The sequence below is a fragment of the Gymnodraco acuticeps genome, unplaced genomic scaffold, assembly GCF_902827175.1.
Source record: "Gymnodraco acuticeps unplaced genomic scaffold, fGymAcu1.1, whole genome shotgun sequence".
NCBI lineage: Eukaryota > Metazoa > Chordata > Actinopteri > Perciformes > Bathydraconidae > Gymnodraco > Gymnodraco acuticeps.
In genome coordinates, this window is record NW_022990276.1 from 659,746 (window position 1) to 678,365 (window position 18,620).

Below are 18,620 nucleotides of genomic sequence, written 5' to 3' on the forward strand. Positions count from 1 at the left end.
CTCATACTGAATGAGCTCTGTAAGTGTGATATACTTTCAGACATCAATATTTCCATCTACTAAAAATACTATTTCGCATTTAAGAGAAGCCTTTTGTTGCAAAAGCAGCTGCTGGCATTAAGCCTAAGCTGGGTATCCTTCAAACTGAAGTGCTCCTGCCTCCTGCTTCCTGTATACGTTGTAATCACTCGCACATGTTCCACTGTAAAATAACAATGTCACTTGGAGAACATTTCTGTTGCAAGTGCTTCACAGTGCAGTGGTTGGAGCTGACCCTTAACTCGGGCGGTGTTGAGTGCCATACTCCCTGCCCACTCAGTTATAGATGATGACCACATGGGGGGAAACGGTCATGGGGTCTGCGGGGAGTTGTCATTCTCACAGGAAGCACTTAGAGCCCTGAACTCATGGCCTCCGAAAAGCCTGTGCGGTAACACTCATAGTTTTCTGAGAGGTGTTAATCACCCTTAACTGTACTGACTCAAATGTGTAAATTGCAACAAGTATTGAAAGCTGGCAATTGCTTTTTTTGCGGTTTGCTTTATTTAAATCAGATATTTCCTAATTCAAATAATATGTTGTACCATTTTCCTATGTTTTTGTACGGATGTATGGCTGCAAACATAACCTATTCATTTGAATAGGTTAATTTTGTATAAAGAATAAATTATCTTCTAGAAAATTAAGGAATTACTTTGAGGTATTTTTTGGTATGAGTGGTATTTAGGAGTCTTTTGCTATCTCACGATTTTGATTCTCAGTGACTTCAAATAACTGCCTGTTGGTCGGCTCAGACTATATTTTTATAAACGTGCATAACAAACACAAGTTGTATACAAATTAACACGGTTTCCTTACCACAACTTTGGCTTTACAAGATAAGTGTGTATCAGAAGGTACATCAGTTATTTTATTAATAAAAAAAGTTTTAAAAAATTGATTTTTAGAAGTTGTATCCACTCTCTTACAATATTAATGGTTTGCTCCACACCTAGTTGTATAGGTGCTGTAACTTTGGTGTGTTATTGCCACAGTAAATCTAAAGAACTCAGCGTTAATGTTAAGTGGTGTCTTCCTATTCTGCAAAAGCCGCTGTATATTCTTGCTGTTCAAATACCTGCTTTGAAATATTGTACTAATATCACTGCGAAGGGATACAGAGGGAGTGAGAGTTCAGAGACGAAGCACTATAAGGCTGACAAGTCATATGTGACGTCTTCACAACCCCTGATTTAGACACCACCTCTCCCTTCTTATACACAAACAAAAACACAGTGTACTGGATGGTGGAGCCCTACTTTTACTAACACCCTCCTCAGCCAGTCTGCACTCTAAGAAGGCATTTGTTGAGTTCAAAACTAACTTTAAATGCCGTCTTTTCACGTGTCTGTGTGTGTAACATGGCAGTCGTGACTAAAACAAAAGCGTGGAATACAAAAAATGGACATGAAGTCGAGCGGTGCCTTTTTTTTTTGTGGAGAGAGAGAGAGAGAGAGGTGGCAAACCTTCCCTCTGCTCATGGCTTCCAGGAAGAGTTGTCACTCCGCCATGTCACTTTGTCACTCCCTCCTCCTCCTCCTCCTCCTCCTCCTCCTCCTCCTCCTCCTCCTCCTCCTCCTCCTCCTCCTCCTCCTCCTCTTCTTCTTCATCTAATTTCCAACCTCCTCTCCTCCATCCATCATTATCCTCCTCCGCTGCATGGCCTCCACCTGTTCTGCACCTGCAAACACCGTGCCCTGCTCCTTCACTAAATGTGTGTGTGTGTGTGTGTGTGTGTCTTGCACTTCCCTCCCTTCCTCCCTCCCTCACTTCCCCCCTTTGCCTTGTGATTTGTGGTGAGCCTTGGAAAGACCCTGGTCGATGAGGGGCGACACGGGGGGGAAACGTGGTTGTGACGTGGCTGTGGGAATGGGGACAGGAGCAGCTCTGAGGGAGAGGAGGAAATGTCAGTGTAGCAAGAGACTCAGCGCACACACACACACACTTCTGACTGTACCGACACCTCAGCACTCTTACACACTTCACTAAGTTCAGAGCAGCACCACTGACATCACCCAAACGCCTACCTTTCTCGGTTTCCTTGGCATTACCCTTTCTTCCTTCTCCTTTTTTATGCAGTATCTATTTCCCCTCTTGGCCTCTCTTACACACTGTTCTCTTTTTTTTTCAATTCTCAACCATATTTCCTTTCTTCCTTTTTTTTTCTCCCTCTCTCCCCACCTGTCCTCCCTCCTGCAGAGCCCTCAGTGAACCCATCCAATGCCGGCGTGGTGGCGGGAGCTGTGATTGGCTCCCTGCTGGCTCTCCTTTTGGTCGCCGCTCTCATCGCCGTGCTCATCACCCGTAGCCGCCGGCAACAGCAGGGTTACCGCGCCAATGACGGCAGCGACATGAAGACGCGCATGTTCGGCGGAGGCAAGAAGGCCAGCAAGAACGGCACGGGCGGAGGCAACGGGAGCGGAGTTGGAGTTGGAGGCGGAAACAACAATGTGCCGATCTACGTCTACGATCAGGGCTCCTCCCATCCGGGCCTCGGAGAGAAAAACAACCACCACCAGCCGCTCACCATGGGGGGCGTCGCCATGACACCCACCGCCCAAGATATCCTGCTGAGCAACGAGCTAGATGACGGCGAGAGGAGGAAGTTTGACGAGCTGGAGGAGGATGAGAGGTATGATAATTTCACCGGAGGCGCCCCCATCCTTCAGCTCCGCCCGCCACACGACCAGGACGATATAATTGGAGACTACATGGATGACGACATGGAGTCCCAGCGAGATGGATCCGTCATCTCACGGACTGCTGTCTACGTATAGAGGAGGAGAGGAAAGGAAAGGAGGAGGAGGAGAAGAAGAAGAAACAAGGAGGGATGGAGGATTCTTCGCGAGGATTTTTTGGCTCCAGGGTCTCGGCCCTGTTCGGATGGAGAAGAGAAAATGATATCACTTTTAATTTTTCGAGAATTGATCTTAAATATAGCCTATTATTAATCACAGTGCTACCCCAGAATGAACTGAGCCGACAGGAGGAAAGCATATTCTGGTCCCTAAGAACTGAAAAATCAAAGACAGAAAACAAACCACTGCTCATGCTATCGCTATCACTGGGACCTTGACATGCTCTTGACAGACAGACTAAAAGAGAAAAACGATGTAGTGTGGGAGTAGGATAATAGCATCATGATACAAGCTCGGCTAAAGCAGAAGAAACTCTCTTGCATGTTCACTCCTATCTTCACCAACAGTGTTGAAGTGGTTGTCAAGCAGTTAGTTAAACATACATGCCTGCTTCTCTCCCGTGGTGAACCTTCATGTATTGTGCTGTGACAGCTGGTGGACACTTTGTAATTATGGCTGGGTTGGGAGGAAAACATTTAGAGGTATACTTACAGTATTCATCAGGAGATTTAGCTAAGAAAAGAAAAGTATTTGCTGCTGGCTAGCTCTCATTTCCGCTCTCGCTGCCTTCCTCTCAAACTGCTCCACAAGCTATCGACATCCTTGTGTGCTGCACACATACAGCAGCATCGGACTCTAACTATGAAAGTTTGAGTTCTTAACAAGGTACACACACATGCAAACGTTTGTACTGTGCCTGGAGGAACGAGACGGTGAACAAGAGATGAGGGAATGAGGTGTAGCCGATCTGACAGGGTCAAGGGACGGAGAGAGGAGGGAGAGGAGTCTCTTCCTCCTCATCCTCGTCTCCTCAGAGCGCTCCTGACAGGAGGAGCTTGATTGGTAATGAGCCGTGAAGTCACTCGCTTAGCCGGCAACAACAGATTGCCACCACTTATCGTTTATGACGTGACGATTCCCCCCCCCCCCCACACACCTCTATCTCTCTTATCATTCATCCGTCTCTCTCTTTTCATCCCCCTCTCCCAGTGTTTTATGGGGAGTTTATGATTTATCCAGTAACGTGGAGGTCAGGGCCACAGAGAGCAGCCGAGTATTTTACTGCTCCTGATGTGTCAAATGCCCCACTTACTCTATTCTTACTCTATATCCTGCCCGGACCCCCCAGGACTGACTCTCTGATCCACCTGGAGGGCCATGTTCGCTCCAATGCCTCCTGCAGTATTTTGTCAATGGCCTGAAACCCCACCCCCCAAAAATACAACCACTTGAGATCTCATTGTCAATGAGATCAGGTAACATTTCTATCCATTAAGGGGTGTTGTTAAATGTAGAGAATTGATCGGGAGACATAAAAGGTTTCATCAACTGCGAACCTTCGGGAGTCATATTGACTAACAGGCATCAAGCAGTGAGATGGCCCTTTACGATGTGGCTTCAGGGCTGATTGTCTCCTGACTGTTAATGTATCCTCATAACGAGCCACCGGAGGCTCGCCCGGGCAAATATTACTCCGCGGGAACCGCACGCTGCTGTCTTGGAGGCAGAGCGTTTACATCCGGCATGCGTCACTGTGTCTATGTAGCCACTAGATGACTGTGATGGACAATCTTTGAGAGAAGCCCTACTGTAGCTCCTCTAATCGGGCTTTCCCTGACCTTTCTAATCAAATCCTTCGTGACCCACTGGGAATCTGGTGAGGGCAGCTCTCGATGAGTGTACTGCCCTCTTATAAGGCCTGCCAAAGATCTGGGTTGCAGCTTGCTGCAGGTCATGAGGTCAAATGCAGAGCGACCCGCTGCCAAGAGCCAGGATGACTTTGCCTGCCTGCATTTCCTCTCATAGCAAATTATAACCTTGAGCTATAGAGGTGGGAAACACTTGCATACACTACATGTATCCTTATAGGGCCAGACAGTCCATTGTGAAAGCTGTTGACCTTCAAATAGGCGGAGAGAGGCGGAGAAGTGGCTTTTAGTGTTCGAACGCGGTCTAGCATATTGTAAGCCAGTGTTCAATAAGATTATCGTCTGATGGCCTTAGCTTATATATAAACGCAGCTCCAGTCAACCCGCTGCAGTTCATTAACTGAACCCAGCTGGTTTGTGACAACCACTAAAAAAAAAATTACTTATGTATTACTTATTTTTGCACTTGTGTGTGTCACCGCTACAAAGAGAAATATAAGTGTAATACTTGGTTTTGGGGTCAAAATAGCGATAAGGGACAAAACTGTTGTATGTACATTTTGGTGTGAGGTATCTGTGAACTATATATGTAAGCATCTTTATTTTTCTTGTGAAAATGTGGATATTTATAACGATGTAAATATCAGATCGATGGAGCCAGTGTTGTGGAATAAAGAAGGCGTTCTGGGTCAGCTAAACCTAAAGTTCAAATGTCTCAGAGGGCAGTCAGAATGTAATTTTTAACCTAATGAATACCTCGGCGGTTTGGGTGTTAAAAAACACTGAACCGACTGAGCTGAGTTGCCTAACAGTCGATTTGTAACGGTGGGAAAAATTATATAATTGTATAATTTTTTTTGTGAAAGTTAACATTGCCTGCAATTCCACAAAATAAGCACACCGTGTTTTTTTGCACAATTGGCTTCTCCTTGACAGACACCCTGCACAATGCAAAAATACCCACAATACTTATAATTTATCAGGTAGACCGTAACCACACAAGCAGGCGGTGGTGTGTGTTGACTCAGCTCTGTGTGTGTATTCAGTAGTGTGTATTTTCGTGATGCTCGGAGGCTTTGGGACATCTCTCACTGCCATTGGGGCTGTAACCTGAGTAGCCTCTATTTATGTCACCATGGAAAACTGGCCAACTGAAGATATTATTGTGCGTTTCCAAAACACACTTACTCGCACACACACATACTGTACATATACATAATGCAGAGAAACATTCTCCCACACACAAACACCCCTCAGTCACTCTCATTATGCTCACTCCCACAGCCAGACTGTGCCGAAGACACCTCATACCTGACAACTTCGCCATCTCCTGACATAAGCCCACACAAATTCGCTCGCATAGCCGCACACACACACGCACACACTTCTTCCTCCGCTTCTTGCTCAGTGGCTCCGTCAGGACATATACTGTGTCCTGTTACAGTGAAAAGAGCCGCAATGTGATGTCCCCCCTGCTCCACCGCTTTCTATTCTTCAAGACCTCACTCTGAAACGACCACATTGAAGGGACATTCACATTCAGGGACACACACACCTTTCACCCGGTGCTGGAGAAACGGGCTTTTGGACCCTTTGTCCATTCCACTTCGAGGAATATAGCTTTCATAAAAATGCCACTGTGCTGACCCGCTCCACCTCCCGTCTCACTTTGAATGCTTTTAGAGCCGAGACTTCCTACTCGCCTCCAAAATGTTTGTTTTTTTCAACTTTTCTCACTTCAGCAACCTCCGCGACCGCCTCCATAAACACACACACACACCGTTGCCACCCACCTCAGCATCAACGTTAAAGGCTTGTCAGACAAAATGCTTTTAGAGGAATCCACGATCCCAGCCCGGGTCTAGCACAAGGTTAGGTAGTCAAAACACCCAATATTAATCTTTATTTTCCCAGAAAACCGCATACTGTTGCTATCTCTTCGGTTCCAAACATTTGATGACTAATCAAAGCCTTAACATCTCCCATCTCACTTGCAAAAAAGAAGGAATTAAAGAGAAAAGTTCCCTGTGTACATAGTATAAATATATAAATATGTAGCAGAGAAAAAGATATTACTAATTTATGGTGTCACGTTTGTGTATTTCTCAGTGACAGCAAGCATGAAGGATTTATTTTCTCCTATTACAGTTTCCTCTCTTCTGTTATTTTGCAGTGCTTTATAATTTATGTGCTTTATTCTTGACTGCTGCGCAGATTGCTGCCAAAACTGGCAAATGTGCTTCTATACAAATGAACTGTACACACATCAAACCAGTCGTACCCCCAAATGTGCTTTTTATTATTGACTGCTGTGTAATCGTTGGTTTTTCTTTTTTTGTATTCCTTTTTTTTGTATTTCCTATTTTGTGAAAAAAATAACTAAGAAATTAGAATTGTTGTCACCATTTTGTCATGTCTTTCTATATTTTTTCGTATTTTGTTGCTATTAAAGAATTCTTGATTTTTGAAATGTTTCTGCCGGTTGTATCTGCCTCTCCTTTCCTTCCCGTCTGTCCATTTAACACCTGAGGTTAGTTTGGGTGACTGAGGAGCCAGATGGATTAGAGGTGTCAGTAATTGATTCTCACTGATTAGATTTATAGATTAATTGATCGGGCCTCTGTCTCGTCAGCCATCTTTCACACTTCAGACACCCCCACCCTCTTTTCACTCATTTCCTGGTCTGGCTGTTTCTCTCATTCCAGTTTTGATAAATCGGGGCTTGTGTCAACAGAATTGCGATAACACGCTCGTGGGAAATAGCAGAAGCCATTTTGTGTTAAAGTATTGTCCTGTACTGGAGCTCCACCTCCTCCCAGTCTCTGTGATTCATACATGTTTCTCTGGTTGGCTAAAGTTAAGGGGCCACTTCTAAAGTGTACATTAACTTTCTTATTTAAAGACCTATATAGTATATAATCATTATATTCAGCCGTAGCTAAATGTACTCTCACACAGAGAGAAAAAGGTTGAGGAATGTGGTGCCGTAGCTGCAGTGGTTATCCTGCAGGGAGGCAGTTTGTGTTTTCAGTTGGGGAATGTGCAGGCCAAGCTGAAACTCTGTGAATGGAGCGCCTCTCAAAGGCTGCATTGTTTGAACTCTGACTAAACCAAACGGGTTTGGTCAAATTTTAACAGAAGGGCATGTAGAGGGGTCTGTCTCTATGTGTACATGTTTATGTATGAATGTCCTGGCATGAGAGAATGTGTGTTCTCATGTGTGAATGTATGTGCACCTGCCTTATTTGGTTTTTCAAACAAGTACCCCCTCTGTGCCGCCGCTAAAATGATACAATCAAATTGTGCTGTTAGCGTCCCCGCGTCTGTGACAGTTGGTTTATGTCGATTATGGCAGCGCGCCCTCGCTGTCTGCCCGGTGCTTTGATGCCGTCATGTATCTCTGTCATCCTGGCTCCTTGTCACACTTCATTTTTGTTGCAGGCTTCTTCTGTCAATGCACAGCTATTTACTGAGTCCAGCCCACCATCTGGCCTCTCTAATTGCTTTGGATTTCAGGCTGGCGAGATAGAGCACTTACACACACTCCACACACAGACACACTAGGTTGTTCTAGCTGAATGTGAAAGACAGCAGAAAGGCTTTTAAGCTGCAGCTCGGCTGTGCAACACTTACATTTTGGTCTCTGTTTGTCACCGAAAAAAAGTGTTCGCCTCATGTGGGAGCGGTGACCCTGTAACGCAGAACCTGTCCTATTTGAGCTCCTAGCAAATAACCTGGATCTGAAGCCAAAGCGACAGCAGCTACGCCGAGCTCCACCGCCGTGTTCAACATTAGCTTTCAGTGATCAGACATGGTGCCGTGCCCGGGGCAATACAGGCTAACTGGTAGTGTGTGTGTGTGTGTGTGTGTGTGTGTGTGTGTGTGTCCACGTATGGGGACAAAATGGAGGTCCCCATGAGGGGAATCATTCATTTTAGGGTGAAGACTTGGTTAGGGTTAGGCATGTGTTGGTTAAGGTTAGGTCCCAGGTAATGCATGTAAGTCAATGTAATGTCCCCTGAAGTGATGTATACATTGTGTGTGTTCTCTGCTCATACAGCGTGATAAACAAGTATGTGCATGTTGTGTGTTTCTGTTGTGCAGCTCAGATTCCAACAGCATGTTTGTGTGGGAAAGTGTTTATGAGCTAAGTGTTATCAGTTTGTGTATGGAGCGAAAAGGGTGTGATAATGTGTGTGCACTGTTTCACACATGCATGTTTGTACGTGGCTGTATATTTAACTTCCAGTTCTGGCAGCTACAGCCGCAGTGTTGATTAAACATCTGATGGTGTGAGTGTGTGTGGATTAGCACACAGACCCACTTTAGGCTCTCTCTGCTGATAACTGCTCACACAATGCTCCTCATTTAACCTCTCACCCTCCGGCTCCAGACCTAACTAATAAATCACAGAGAGGCTGATGAATTGCCTGGACTGTTGCATGGATTTCTGAGTGATGGATGTGGTGACCTGGCCCTTCACAGGGATTAAAGTGAGTGTCTTCTTCTGACTTCAATTATTAAAGTAGGCTCCTGCATATTTTTTTTGGCTTACTAGCGCATTTTGATTTTGCCTGTGGTGAATCATCACATCTCCAGCAGTGTGTGTCTTGTTACTGGAGTATTTCTATCAAACAGGGTTACTTTTAACTGGCTCTTCTTTTAATTGACACTGGTATGTTTCTCATTATTTTTTTATTCCGGCACATTGGATCTGACTCACAGCGCAGTTGTGAACACACTCCTTCAGTTTAAGGACAATGACCCTAAGCATGTAGAGGAGGTAATTAAGCAGAGTTATGGTCGAACTGTGGAATGTTCTTCTCTGGCCAAGTCAGTCATCTGACCTCTGAAGATGAGACTGAGGAAGGCTCTGGAAGACGCCTGGCAGCTCATCAAAAGGAGAGATAGCAAGTGTCTGGTAAGGTCTGTGAGTTTAGAGGACTTTCCAAAGTTTGAGTTAACTTCTCCAATTGATTTATTTTGGTACTGTTCGGAAACCACATCAAATGTATCATTATGTAATGTAGTACATTTCAGCTGCACAATATGTGGGTTTTGTTATGAAAAGCCTGGATTTGAACTATATTTGCAAAACCTCTGTGTATGTTGCATTCACTTCCACATACTCTTCTGCCTAAATGAACTGCAGGTCTTAAGACTTTCAAATGTTAAAATGATTTACCCATTCTGTATTTAAAGTTGTGTAGAAAACATATTTAACCCTTAATCATTTCAATAACCACTACTGGAAATATTAAATTGAGCAATTGGTTAACAATTGTCGTGAACAATTTGTATAGAACGTAGCTCTGACCGGTAACGCTATGGTTGATGCAGTCATTTGAAGACGTATAGCTTGTGTTAACTTGAGTATAAATAGTCTCTGGTCTTGGCATACTTATTGTTAATTTAATAAGCTGTGTGCGATATACTGAATTGAGTATGCAGTATGTAAGTTAGAGATTTCAAACACAGCACTAGTGTCCAAAGCCATGCAAACCATGCTCCTCTGAGAGAAACTAAATGCTAATTTCAACATGCTGGGACAATGCTAACGTTTACTATGGTCTTAGTTTGTTTAAACTCTATATATATAGTCTAATGGGAATGGCATTAGTTTGGATTACGACCAAATTCCAAACTAATCCTGTCCTGATAGGGCTGCACAATAAAAGGTTTATGGGTCACTAAAATGAGGTTAAGGCCCATACCACAAACCCACAATATTCACTGTTCATGCATTCATACATGTCATACCCTCCTCTCTCTCCATACTTTCTCTGGAGAATATTGATACAACACAAAAATCCTTCTATACAATATAAGGTTTCATTTCTCACTCAAAACCAAATGTGGACCTCGTGGCAGAGCTATAAGAAAACTCTAGGCGTCATCAAAGTCAATGTGACTCATTCTCTGGGGAACATTTCTGCACAGGATTTCATAGCACTCCAAGTTGAAATACTTCAGTCTTGTTCAAAGAAGGGGACCGACCAGCATGGCTAAAAATCCTTACAGTACCAGCATCGTATTTGACGTTGATGTCAAATAAAGATGTCAGTGGGTGGATGCCGGCCGGCAGAAACATCACGTAACTACCACTCATCCACTTATGCTCTGGAAACAGGCATTACAACGTTAATGGAAATAGTAGTTCTTCCACACCTTAATATGTACTAAAATGTAGTGTCAAATATTGTGCGAGATGGTTTGATTGACAACATCAATTTCAACGAAAATGTCCTGTCAAAGTATTGAACTCAAATAGAACAACAAAAGAGTGCTTTTCAAGAAATACCACAGTGGTAAATGCATTTCTTCGATCGTATAGAGTTGTGTTACCGTGTTGAGCAAGGTGAAAGCAAAGTGCAGAGGAAGTTACATTTGTAAATAATCACAGGAAATTGGAAAACGTATCATTCCTCTCCCTCAAACGGTAAATGCTTACATCGAATCATCTGACTTCTGGTCATGCAGGTTTTTTTCAGATATGTGTGTCTGCTATACCCTTACACACACATACACACACATACACACACTTTTATAAATACACACCGAGGCAGACGGACAGGGGGAAGTGGATTCTCCTGTTTCCCCTGGAGGCCCCTGGGCGTTTACTCTTCCTGTCCCGCGCTGATAGGCTGGAGGTATCTGGGTGGTTGCAATGCATTGTTGGCAGGATGAGGCACGTCTCCCTCGGGGTGGCACATGCTCAGCCGACTGCTGGGAGGGCAGAGAAGGGCAGGGAGCGAGGGGGAGAGGCAGTATGGACGGAGGGCAAAGAGGGAGAGATGGTGGGAGGAGAGAGAAAGGGATGGTGGGTGAGATCTGATGCCTTGTGTGTTGGCAAAAGCAACAGAGATAGCCGGCATATGAATTTAACAGTGACTAATGCATGATTGAATAAAAGGGGCGAAGAAAGAAGAAGAAGAGGAGGAGGGGTCTTGGAGGAATTGGAGAGTGAAAGGGCAGAAATCAGAGGGAGAAAGGGAGGAGACGCCTGATTAAAGATGGAGTGGAAGACGGCTGAGTGAAGGGAGGGGGACCAGGAGGGCCGAGTTGTTGCAGCTGTGTTGATTTAGCTTCTCACATCAGATTGTGTTTCTGTGAGGAGTGAGTGAGTGAATGTGAGTGTGAGACCCCCCTCCACACACCTGCACAAACGCCCAACATCCCCAGATGGAAGTTTGCAGAGCGATTGCTTTGCGAGTTAATAAGCCCCGAAAGATCTTCATGCTGAGACTTACCTGTAACAAATCCTGTTCTAGACGATAGAAAAACAAAGAACATTACGTGAATGCATTATGACCACCATGTGTGTGAGTGTACGTGACTGGGTATGAATAAAATAGATTTATATCAGGAGAATGGTTTGTTGCTGCTCCTAAGAATAGATTCAGTGACGGAAATGATTTTGATGCTGATGCAAGCCTGTGTGTGTGTGTGTGTGTGTGTGTACATGCGTGTGTGTGTGTGTGTGTGTACATGCGTGTGTGTGTTCGTCTCGTTTTGTGCGTATTTGCCCTGGAGTGTTTTGCAGATCAAATGCACTTGCTGTTTAATTCACCGTCTCAACAGGCAGCTCTTCCAAAGTACATGCACGCACTGGCACATGCACGTCTGCATACCCTCAGATATAAACATACAGAATGGGAGATGAATATGGAGATAAAACTAAATAAGTCTGCAAATATTTGCTTTTAGGAACCGGAGAGGGTCTTCTGGGGACTGCTAAGTACAAAGTAAATCGTGGATTGTGTGTGCGTTAATTTGTGCATGTAACTGCTGTGCAGATGTTTGCCTGCCTCACAGAACGGCATGTGAATGCAAATGTATGTTTTCTTCTGAGTGGGAGTTTATCACAACTGTTTTCTGAGTAATGTTGAACAACTAATGTTTGTGCTTCGCTCTTAAGATGTCTGGAGATGACATCAGAATTGAATTATATCATGCCCCGTGCTACCATGATTAAATGCGTCTGTGCAGTCATTAACATTGTGCATGTATTGAGGCCGAAATCACCGTCATAATATTATTAAGAGTATTGTCTGAAGTTTGTCACAATATGAAAAATGAAGACAAAATTACATTTTAAATTAAAACATTTTCAGTGCAATACACTTCACTGTTATGCATCAGCATTACATCAGTTAAACCCTAAGAAAAACATTGACATATTGCATTAGTATTTAATTACTTTTTTAAGAAGATTAATCGAGTTTCACCATTAGAATATTATAATGAATATAAAGTATATACTTGAGGTTTATGTAGTAGTAGCATATCTTACACTGTTATATTTTGCATTATATAGCTGAACCACTCACTATATAACAATGTTCGTTCACCAACTTATTGTGGCTATTTTAGTATATGGAATATTTCATTTCTAATGCATACATTTAATAAATTGTGCCATTATTGTAAAGTGAGATTATTTTGTGTACTGCTCACACATTTGTATATATAATATATAAAACTGCAACTAACATTTTTATGACAGTTTAATCTGCCATTAGTTTTTTTTTTCGATTAATCCTATAGTGCAGTGCAGGCATCCTCAAAGTCCGGACTCCTGTCCGGATCCGAACCACAACTGTCTCTGGCAGGGGCGGACTGGCCATCGGGACGTTCGGGACGAATCCCGATGGGCCGGTACTGAAGTGGGCCGGTCGGACGATGTGGGCCGGCCGGTAACCGGCAGGGCTCGACATTAAATGGCCCGCTGGCCCGGAAGCACTATTTAGACAGCATAACGTACTTTCCACTTGCCCGCTCGGGCCACTAAAAATATTGCTTTAAAAAAATTGTCCTGTGGTATTGGTATTTTGACTAGCAATTTAGTTAAATTGTTTCGTTTATCAACGCTACAACATAGCGTTCCGTGAGTCGGTTGTCGTTGTTGCTACGGAGCGCAGCTATTTTACAAAACCCTTGTCGAGGGAACCAGCAGCTTACTTCCTGGTTTTAGGACACATCACTGGCTGCACCTCTCAATATGATGCCAAAAATAAACAATGTCTTCTGTCGGCTCTGTACATCAATGCCGACCTATGCTGACAAGTAAGTGAAGAGTAGACAATATAAAGGTATTGGCGAAATGTCCCAGCAGTTTAGGATAATGAAGGTTCTAATCAAATCAATTACATAGCCCAGGGTTGCCAACTCTCACGCATCTGGCGTGTGACACACGCTTTCACTCTCAATCTCACGCTCTCACGCTGCCCAAACTATTCTCACGCCAAAAACAAGAATACCGAAGACTGGAAACGGTTTTGAAAACTTTTGTCAGGTAGTGATCGTCTTCTCCATAGAACATCTTTGATAATGTCTTCTGGCCAATCAGAATCAAGATAACGGCGTGGTGTTGTTCCAGGAAGTCCCGACGGAGAATACTTTTGCTGTAGTACATCTCTATATACATCGATACAACATTACGTGTTGATAGAAATCAACACGTAATGAAATAAGACCCCACGGTTTGATGATTGATAGGTGCAGGGACGTGCACAGGTACGGGCTAATGTTGCCAGGGCAACGGCCCGTTTGGCCTTTTTGGCTGACCTGCCCCTCTGGAGAGAGCGAGAGTTTATTTTTATTTTTTCTGTTGTGGCCGAATCAACATGATCGAGCTGATGATCCCAGAGCTGCGCTGGCAGCTCTGGGAGGGAAAAAAACATTTTGACTGTTTGCGCTCATCCTAATTTTCGGCCTTGATGTAACAACATTCATAATTAAGTCAAGGTAACACCCTTTTCACCCCGGTTACACTTTTCATTTGCCCTGTACGATGGACGCTTTAAGTGATGAAAGTGGGGGGTGTTGGCTTATCAGGCGTCCGCAGCTCACAGCCAAAGTGGGTGTGGGATCGAGCGAGAGAGATAAATGCAATTTATGTAAACAAATATTTCCAAGGCACTCTTTTATAATTATTGGGGTAAACAGGTTTGAAATCATTTCAATGTATACTATAGGACAGAAAACCAAAAATATCGTTTAAAACTTGAGAGATACAAAAATATGCATAAATAAACGTTAACTAGGTAAAATAAGATATGAATGAACAACAAAAATAAAATAAGTTGCATTTATTTGCTATTGGCTATGGTAGGTTATTGGTTATGTTCACATACTTATTTGATTATTAAAATGTAAACCAATCTTTTTCATATGGGTGTTTTACGGCCCGTCCACACAGCAGCGTGCGTTGAAAGCTTCACCATTCACTTTGAATGGGGTGACGTCACTTTGCTGGCGTGGCTCGCTGCAAAAGTTGAGCAATGTTCAAGTTTTGAAGCCACGGCAGAAGCGTTAGCCAATCGAATCATATGCCAGTACAAGCTCTAGCCAATCAAACCGCTGCTTGTATGTCAGGGGCGGGAGATTCATGTGATTGGTTGTTGGTCGAGTTTCAGACACGCCCGCCGGCAAGCTTCAACGCACGCCGCTGTGTGGACGGGTCGTTAGAGTTGTACCCCCTAGATCAGGTCTCTAGTAATGTGTGCTCTTAAGTGCACCAGATTGAAGAATTTTACTTTAAATGTTCAAACATTTCTTCCCGGGGGGGGCATACCCCCGGACCCCCCTAGAGGATGTGATGTCCTCACCCCAATTAAAACATGTTCATATAATACTGAATACATTTGAAGCCTTTGATGTATATGACGTGTGTCAATACGTTTCTGTTTTTGTAGTGCATTGGTCTTTTGTAGAGATTTTTCATTTATTTTTTATATATTCTATTGTGTATTCCTTGGATACTTTTATTTGTTCTACTGAACGATTTTCTGGCAGGGGGCCAGCTAAAATCTCGCCTAGGGCAACAAATTGGTTAGAACCGGCCCTGATGGTGTAGGAAACGGGCTCCGTGTTACAAGACGGGTCGGGGGTTTGGCGGGACCACTGCAGACTCTCTGCACACACACACACACACACCGCTGCAGACTCTCTGCATGAAGGAGCCATGGTGCTGCAGCTCCTGATCGGAGCAGAGACACACGTTCACTAAGCGGAAAAACGATATCCTGTCACAGAGATCTGCTATTTTAAATTTTAAAGTCAACACATATCGACCCTAAATAAAGTCTATATTAAGAACGAGAGATGTTTTGACATTATGGCTTAAACAAATGACAAATGAGCGAGGGCGATGACGTCAGAGCATCGTCCTATGTGCCGGGGCTGAGCCCCGGACAGCCCTGGACAGCCCCGGCCCAATTTAACCCCTGGTTAGAGGCCCTATTTTATCAGTATGTCTGGACTGCACAGCAGTTACAATGGTCAAACTACATTAGAACAGAATTGTCCCCATTTTGTCTTTAATAGTTACTAACATTAGATATTTTAATGAGATATGGACCGCAAAACAAAAAATGTCCCTGATTTTCATTTTTGAAATTAAGTCATCGAATGCAAGTAGTCGCCTTAGCTTATTTTGTTATGAGATGTGAATTACTGTTCAATTTAGTTGATGTAATAATCATTTGGTTTCTTTTACATTAAAAAAAGGTCTTATGTTTTTTTTTTTCGGGGGAAGGCCCTCTTTCCAGTTTAGAGCAATAGCCCCTCCAAATGTCTGTGCACGTCCCTGGATAGGTGTGTGGGCTGTCTTTCATTTTGACACAAAGAACAATGGGGCCTATCCACCCTTATCCACAATGTAAAGTAATTCACACAGCCTCTTCCCTCTTCTCTCTGTGAGGAGCAGCAGGTTCAGCTTTCAGAACAAAGTAACAAAAAACTAAAATGGCATTACTTTTTTAAATATGTCGTGTAGTAATAGATTTATTTATTTTTCTTCTCAAGAGAGTAGGCTACCAGAATGTGTATTTTATGTTAGTAACCTATTTCAAAACTAAAACAAAAAAAATCTCCTGGGGGAGAATCCCCCCAGACCACCCTGCAGGGGTTGGGTTTTCAGCATGTCAACTCTTTTACCTGTGGAGAGATTGCAGGATTGGCTCCAGGTCGCCCTTTTTATTTACTACAAGACAAATGTGCCTTTTTATTTCATACAGTTCAATTTGGATTGAGACAGGGAAATAATCTAAACCTCACGCGTGGCGTTTCACTGTCAAGGGGAGCGTGTATGTAATTACATTGCAAATACTGACATGAGCCCCACCACTGTATGGGTTAGCCCTACCATAGATTACCCAACAAAAATACTCTCTCGCAACTGCCGACCCGTATTGCGCATGCTCAGATCTAAGAACCAGTAGAAATGATAAAAAAGTAAAAGTCTGCTGCTTATTGTTCTACTAGGCCAAAATAGAGTCAAAGAGTATATGAGAGTGAGAGTGTGTTAATTAATATATTTGGCAGTTTGGAGTAAGTCTGTAGATTTGTTTGTGTGTGTGTGTGTTTCATGTATAGGCCTCTCACGATAATTAATTTTGTTGGATACATTTTCCCGGAAATTATTGCGATAAACGATAATATTGTCGGCACCGTTGTATGACCATTTTAGACCACTGACATAATGATAATATATAATAATAATTCAAGTACATCCTTTCAAACTGCTAGTCACATCCTCATGTAAATGGCAATTTATCGAGTTCATTTTTATTTATCGTACGATACGTCAATTCATTGCTTATCGCGACAGGCACACAATAAAACAGTGGAAACAAACATGTGTTTGACTTTCATTAGTGAATGAAACTTTGTGCCTTTTATAGTCTGTGTCCAATATTGTGTATTTGTATATATTGTATATATATCCTATATATAGGCTATGCTAAGGTCCTGCTGCTGACACGATAGCAGTCATTTCGTGCGCATATGTAATTAAACCCATGATATCAAAATCTCACTCCAGCCAGGTACCCAAAGTTGGCAACCCTGACATAGCCATTACATGTCTAACTCCTAATGACAGGAAGGCAGAAAGTGCATTATACAAATAATAATAGGCTACTCATAATAATAGCAGACATTTTTTAACAATGACCACAATATCATTATTTTAATAAACCAAATATGAACAGTTGAGGAAAATGAGGAAGAACTGATGATTACAATGTTGTAGTACAAGTAGTAATGTAGTTAGTTCATAAATTACTATTGCAACAAATGTGTTAATTTTCTTCATTATTAGTCGATTTTCTTTTGGAAGTAGACATTATTTACCCTTAATGTCTACCGCTAGTAAATTGTCTACCCCCCCCCCCCCCCCTGTCGACAATTTACTTGCGGTATTTACTTGCGGTGGGCCGGCGGTACCGAAGTGGGCCGGTCGAGAGTCCCAGGCTGATTTGTAGTCCCAGTCCGCCCCTGGTCTCTGGACTCTGAGCAAATTATACTTTTCATATGTATCATCTGTATTATCTGTGTTATCTTTGAGACAACGCAACAAGTCAAAATTCTCCGCTATGTCCACTGCAAACAGCGCTCTGTCTGTCTGTGTGTGTGTGTGTCTGTGAACGCATTGGTCCAATCACATTCAGCATCCCGTCAGCGTTCCCCCCCCCCCCCCCCACCAACAGTCTGCGAATCAGAGGCACAGTAGGGCGGGTCTTCATGGAATGCAGGTGGGAAAAATGCATGTGTGTTTAAAAAAAAAAAAGTCAGAGCGAGATTTAACAGCTCATCTAGCTCATCTGTACTGTAGCTAGTAGCCTAGTTTCACCTACCGGGAACCCGGGGTGGCATGGGGTGGAAACTTCCACCCTAAAAATAGGCCTTGCCACCCCAGCTGCCAGCTTTGTTTTGAAAGAAAAGTTGTGGCTCATCGGACATTTATGAGAGAACACCTCTAATGTCCGAGTGCAAGTGAATGCAGCACAAGATGCACGTCATGTAACCCCTCCCCCGGCCATGGCGCGAGTGTTGAAATATGATTGGCGGCGATTTCATTTGAACGGTACAGCGCAAAACGAGAAGCATTCGGACCCAAGCACTGAAGGAATGAGGTATTTGCGGTCTACAATGACAGAGAAGAGACTGTCAGTTTGGCTGTACTCAGCATTGAATCAAAACGCACTACAGCTGTTGATCTTAATACGTTTGTGAGGCGTTTTGCTGAACAAGATGGTAATCGCCGCATTCAGCTGTAATAGCATGTCAA

The 18,620-nt window shown here is 43.4% G+C and overlaps 1 protein-coding gene across 2 annotated transcripts in view; it reads left to right on the top strand.

The window, feature by feature from the left end:
- LOC117549611 (nectin-2-like) overlaps positions 1-18,620 on the top strand; it is an 86,170-nt gene that overhangs the window by 46,379 nt on the left and 21,171 nt on the right. The window contains exon 7 of one of the 2 annotated variants that reach the window (XM_034221644.1): positions 2,239-7,020. The exons of the other annotated variant lie outside the window; for it this stretch is intronic. Within the exon in view, the coding sequence (XP_034077535.1) occupies positions 2,239-2,816 (578 nt within the window). The 3' untranslated portion in view covers positions 2,817-7,020. Of the gene's footprint in view, positions 1-2,238; positions 7,021-18,620 lie in introns of those variants that run through there. 2 annotated transcript variants of the gene reach the window in all.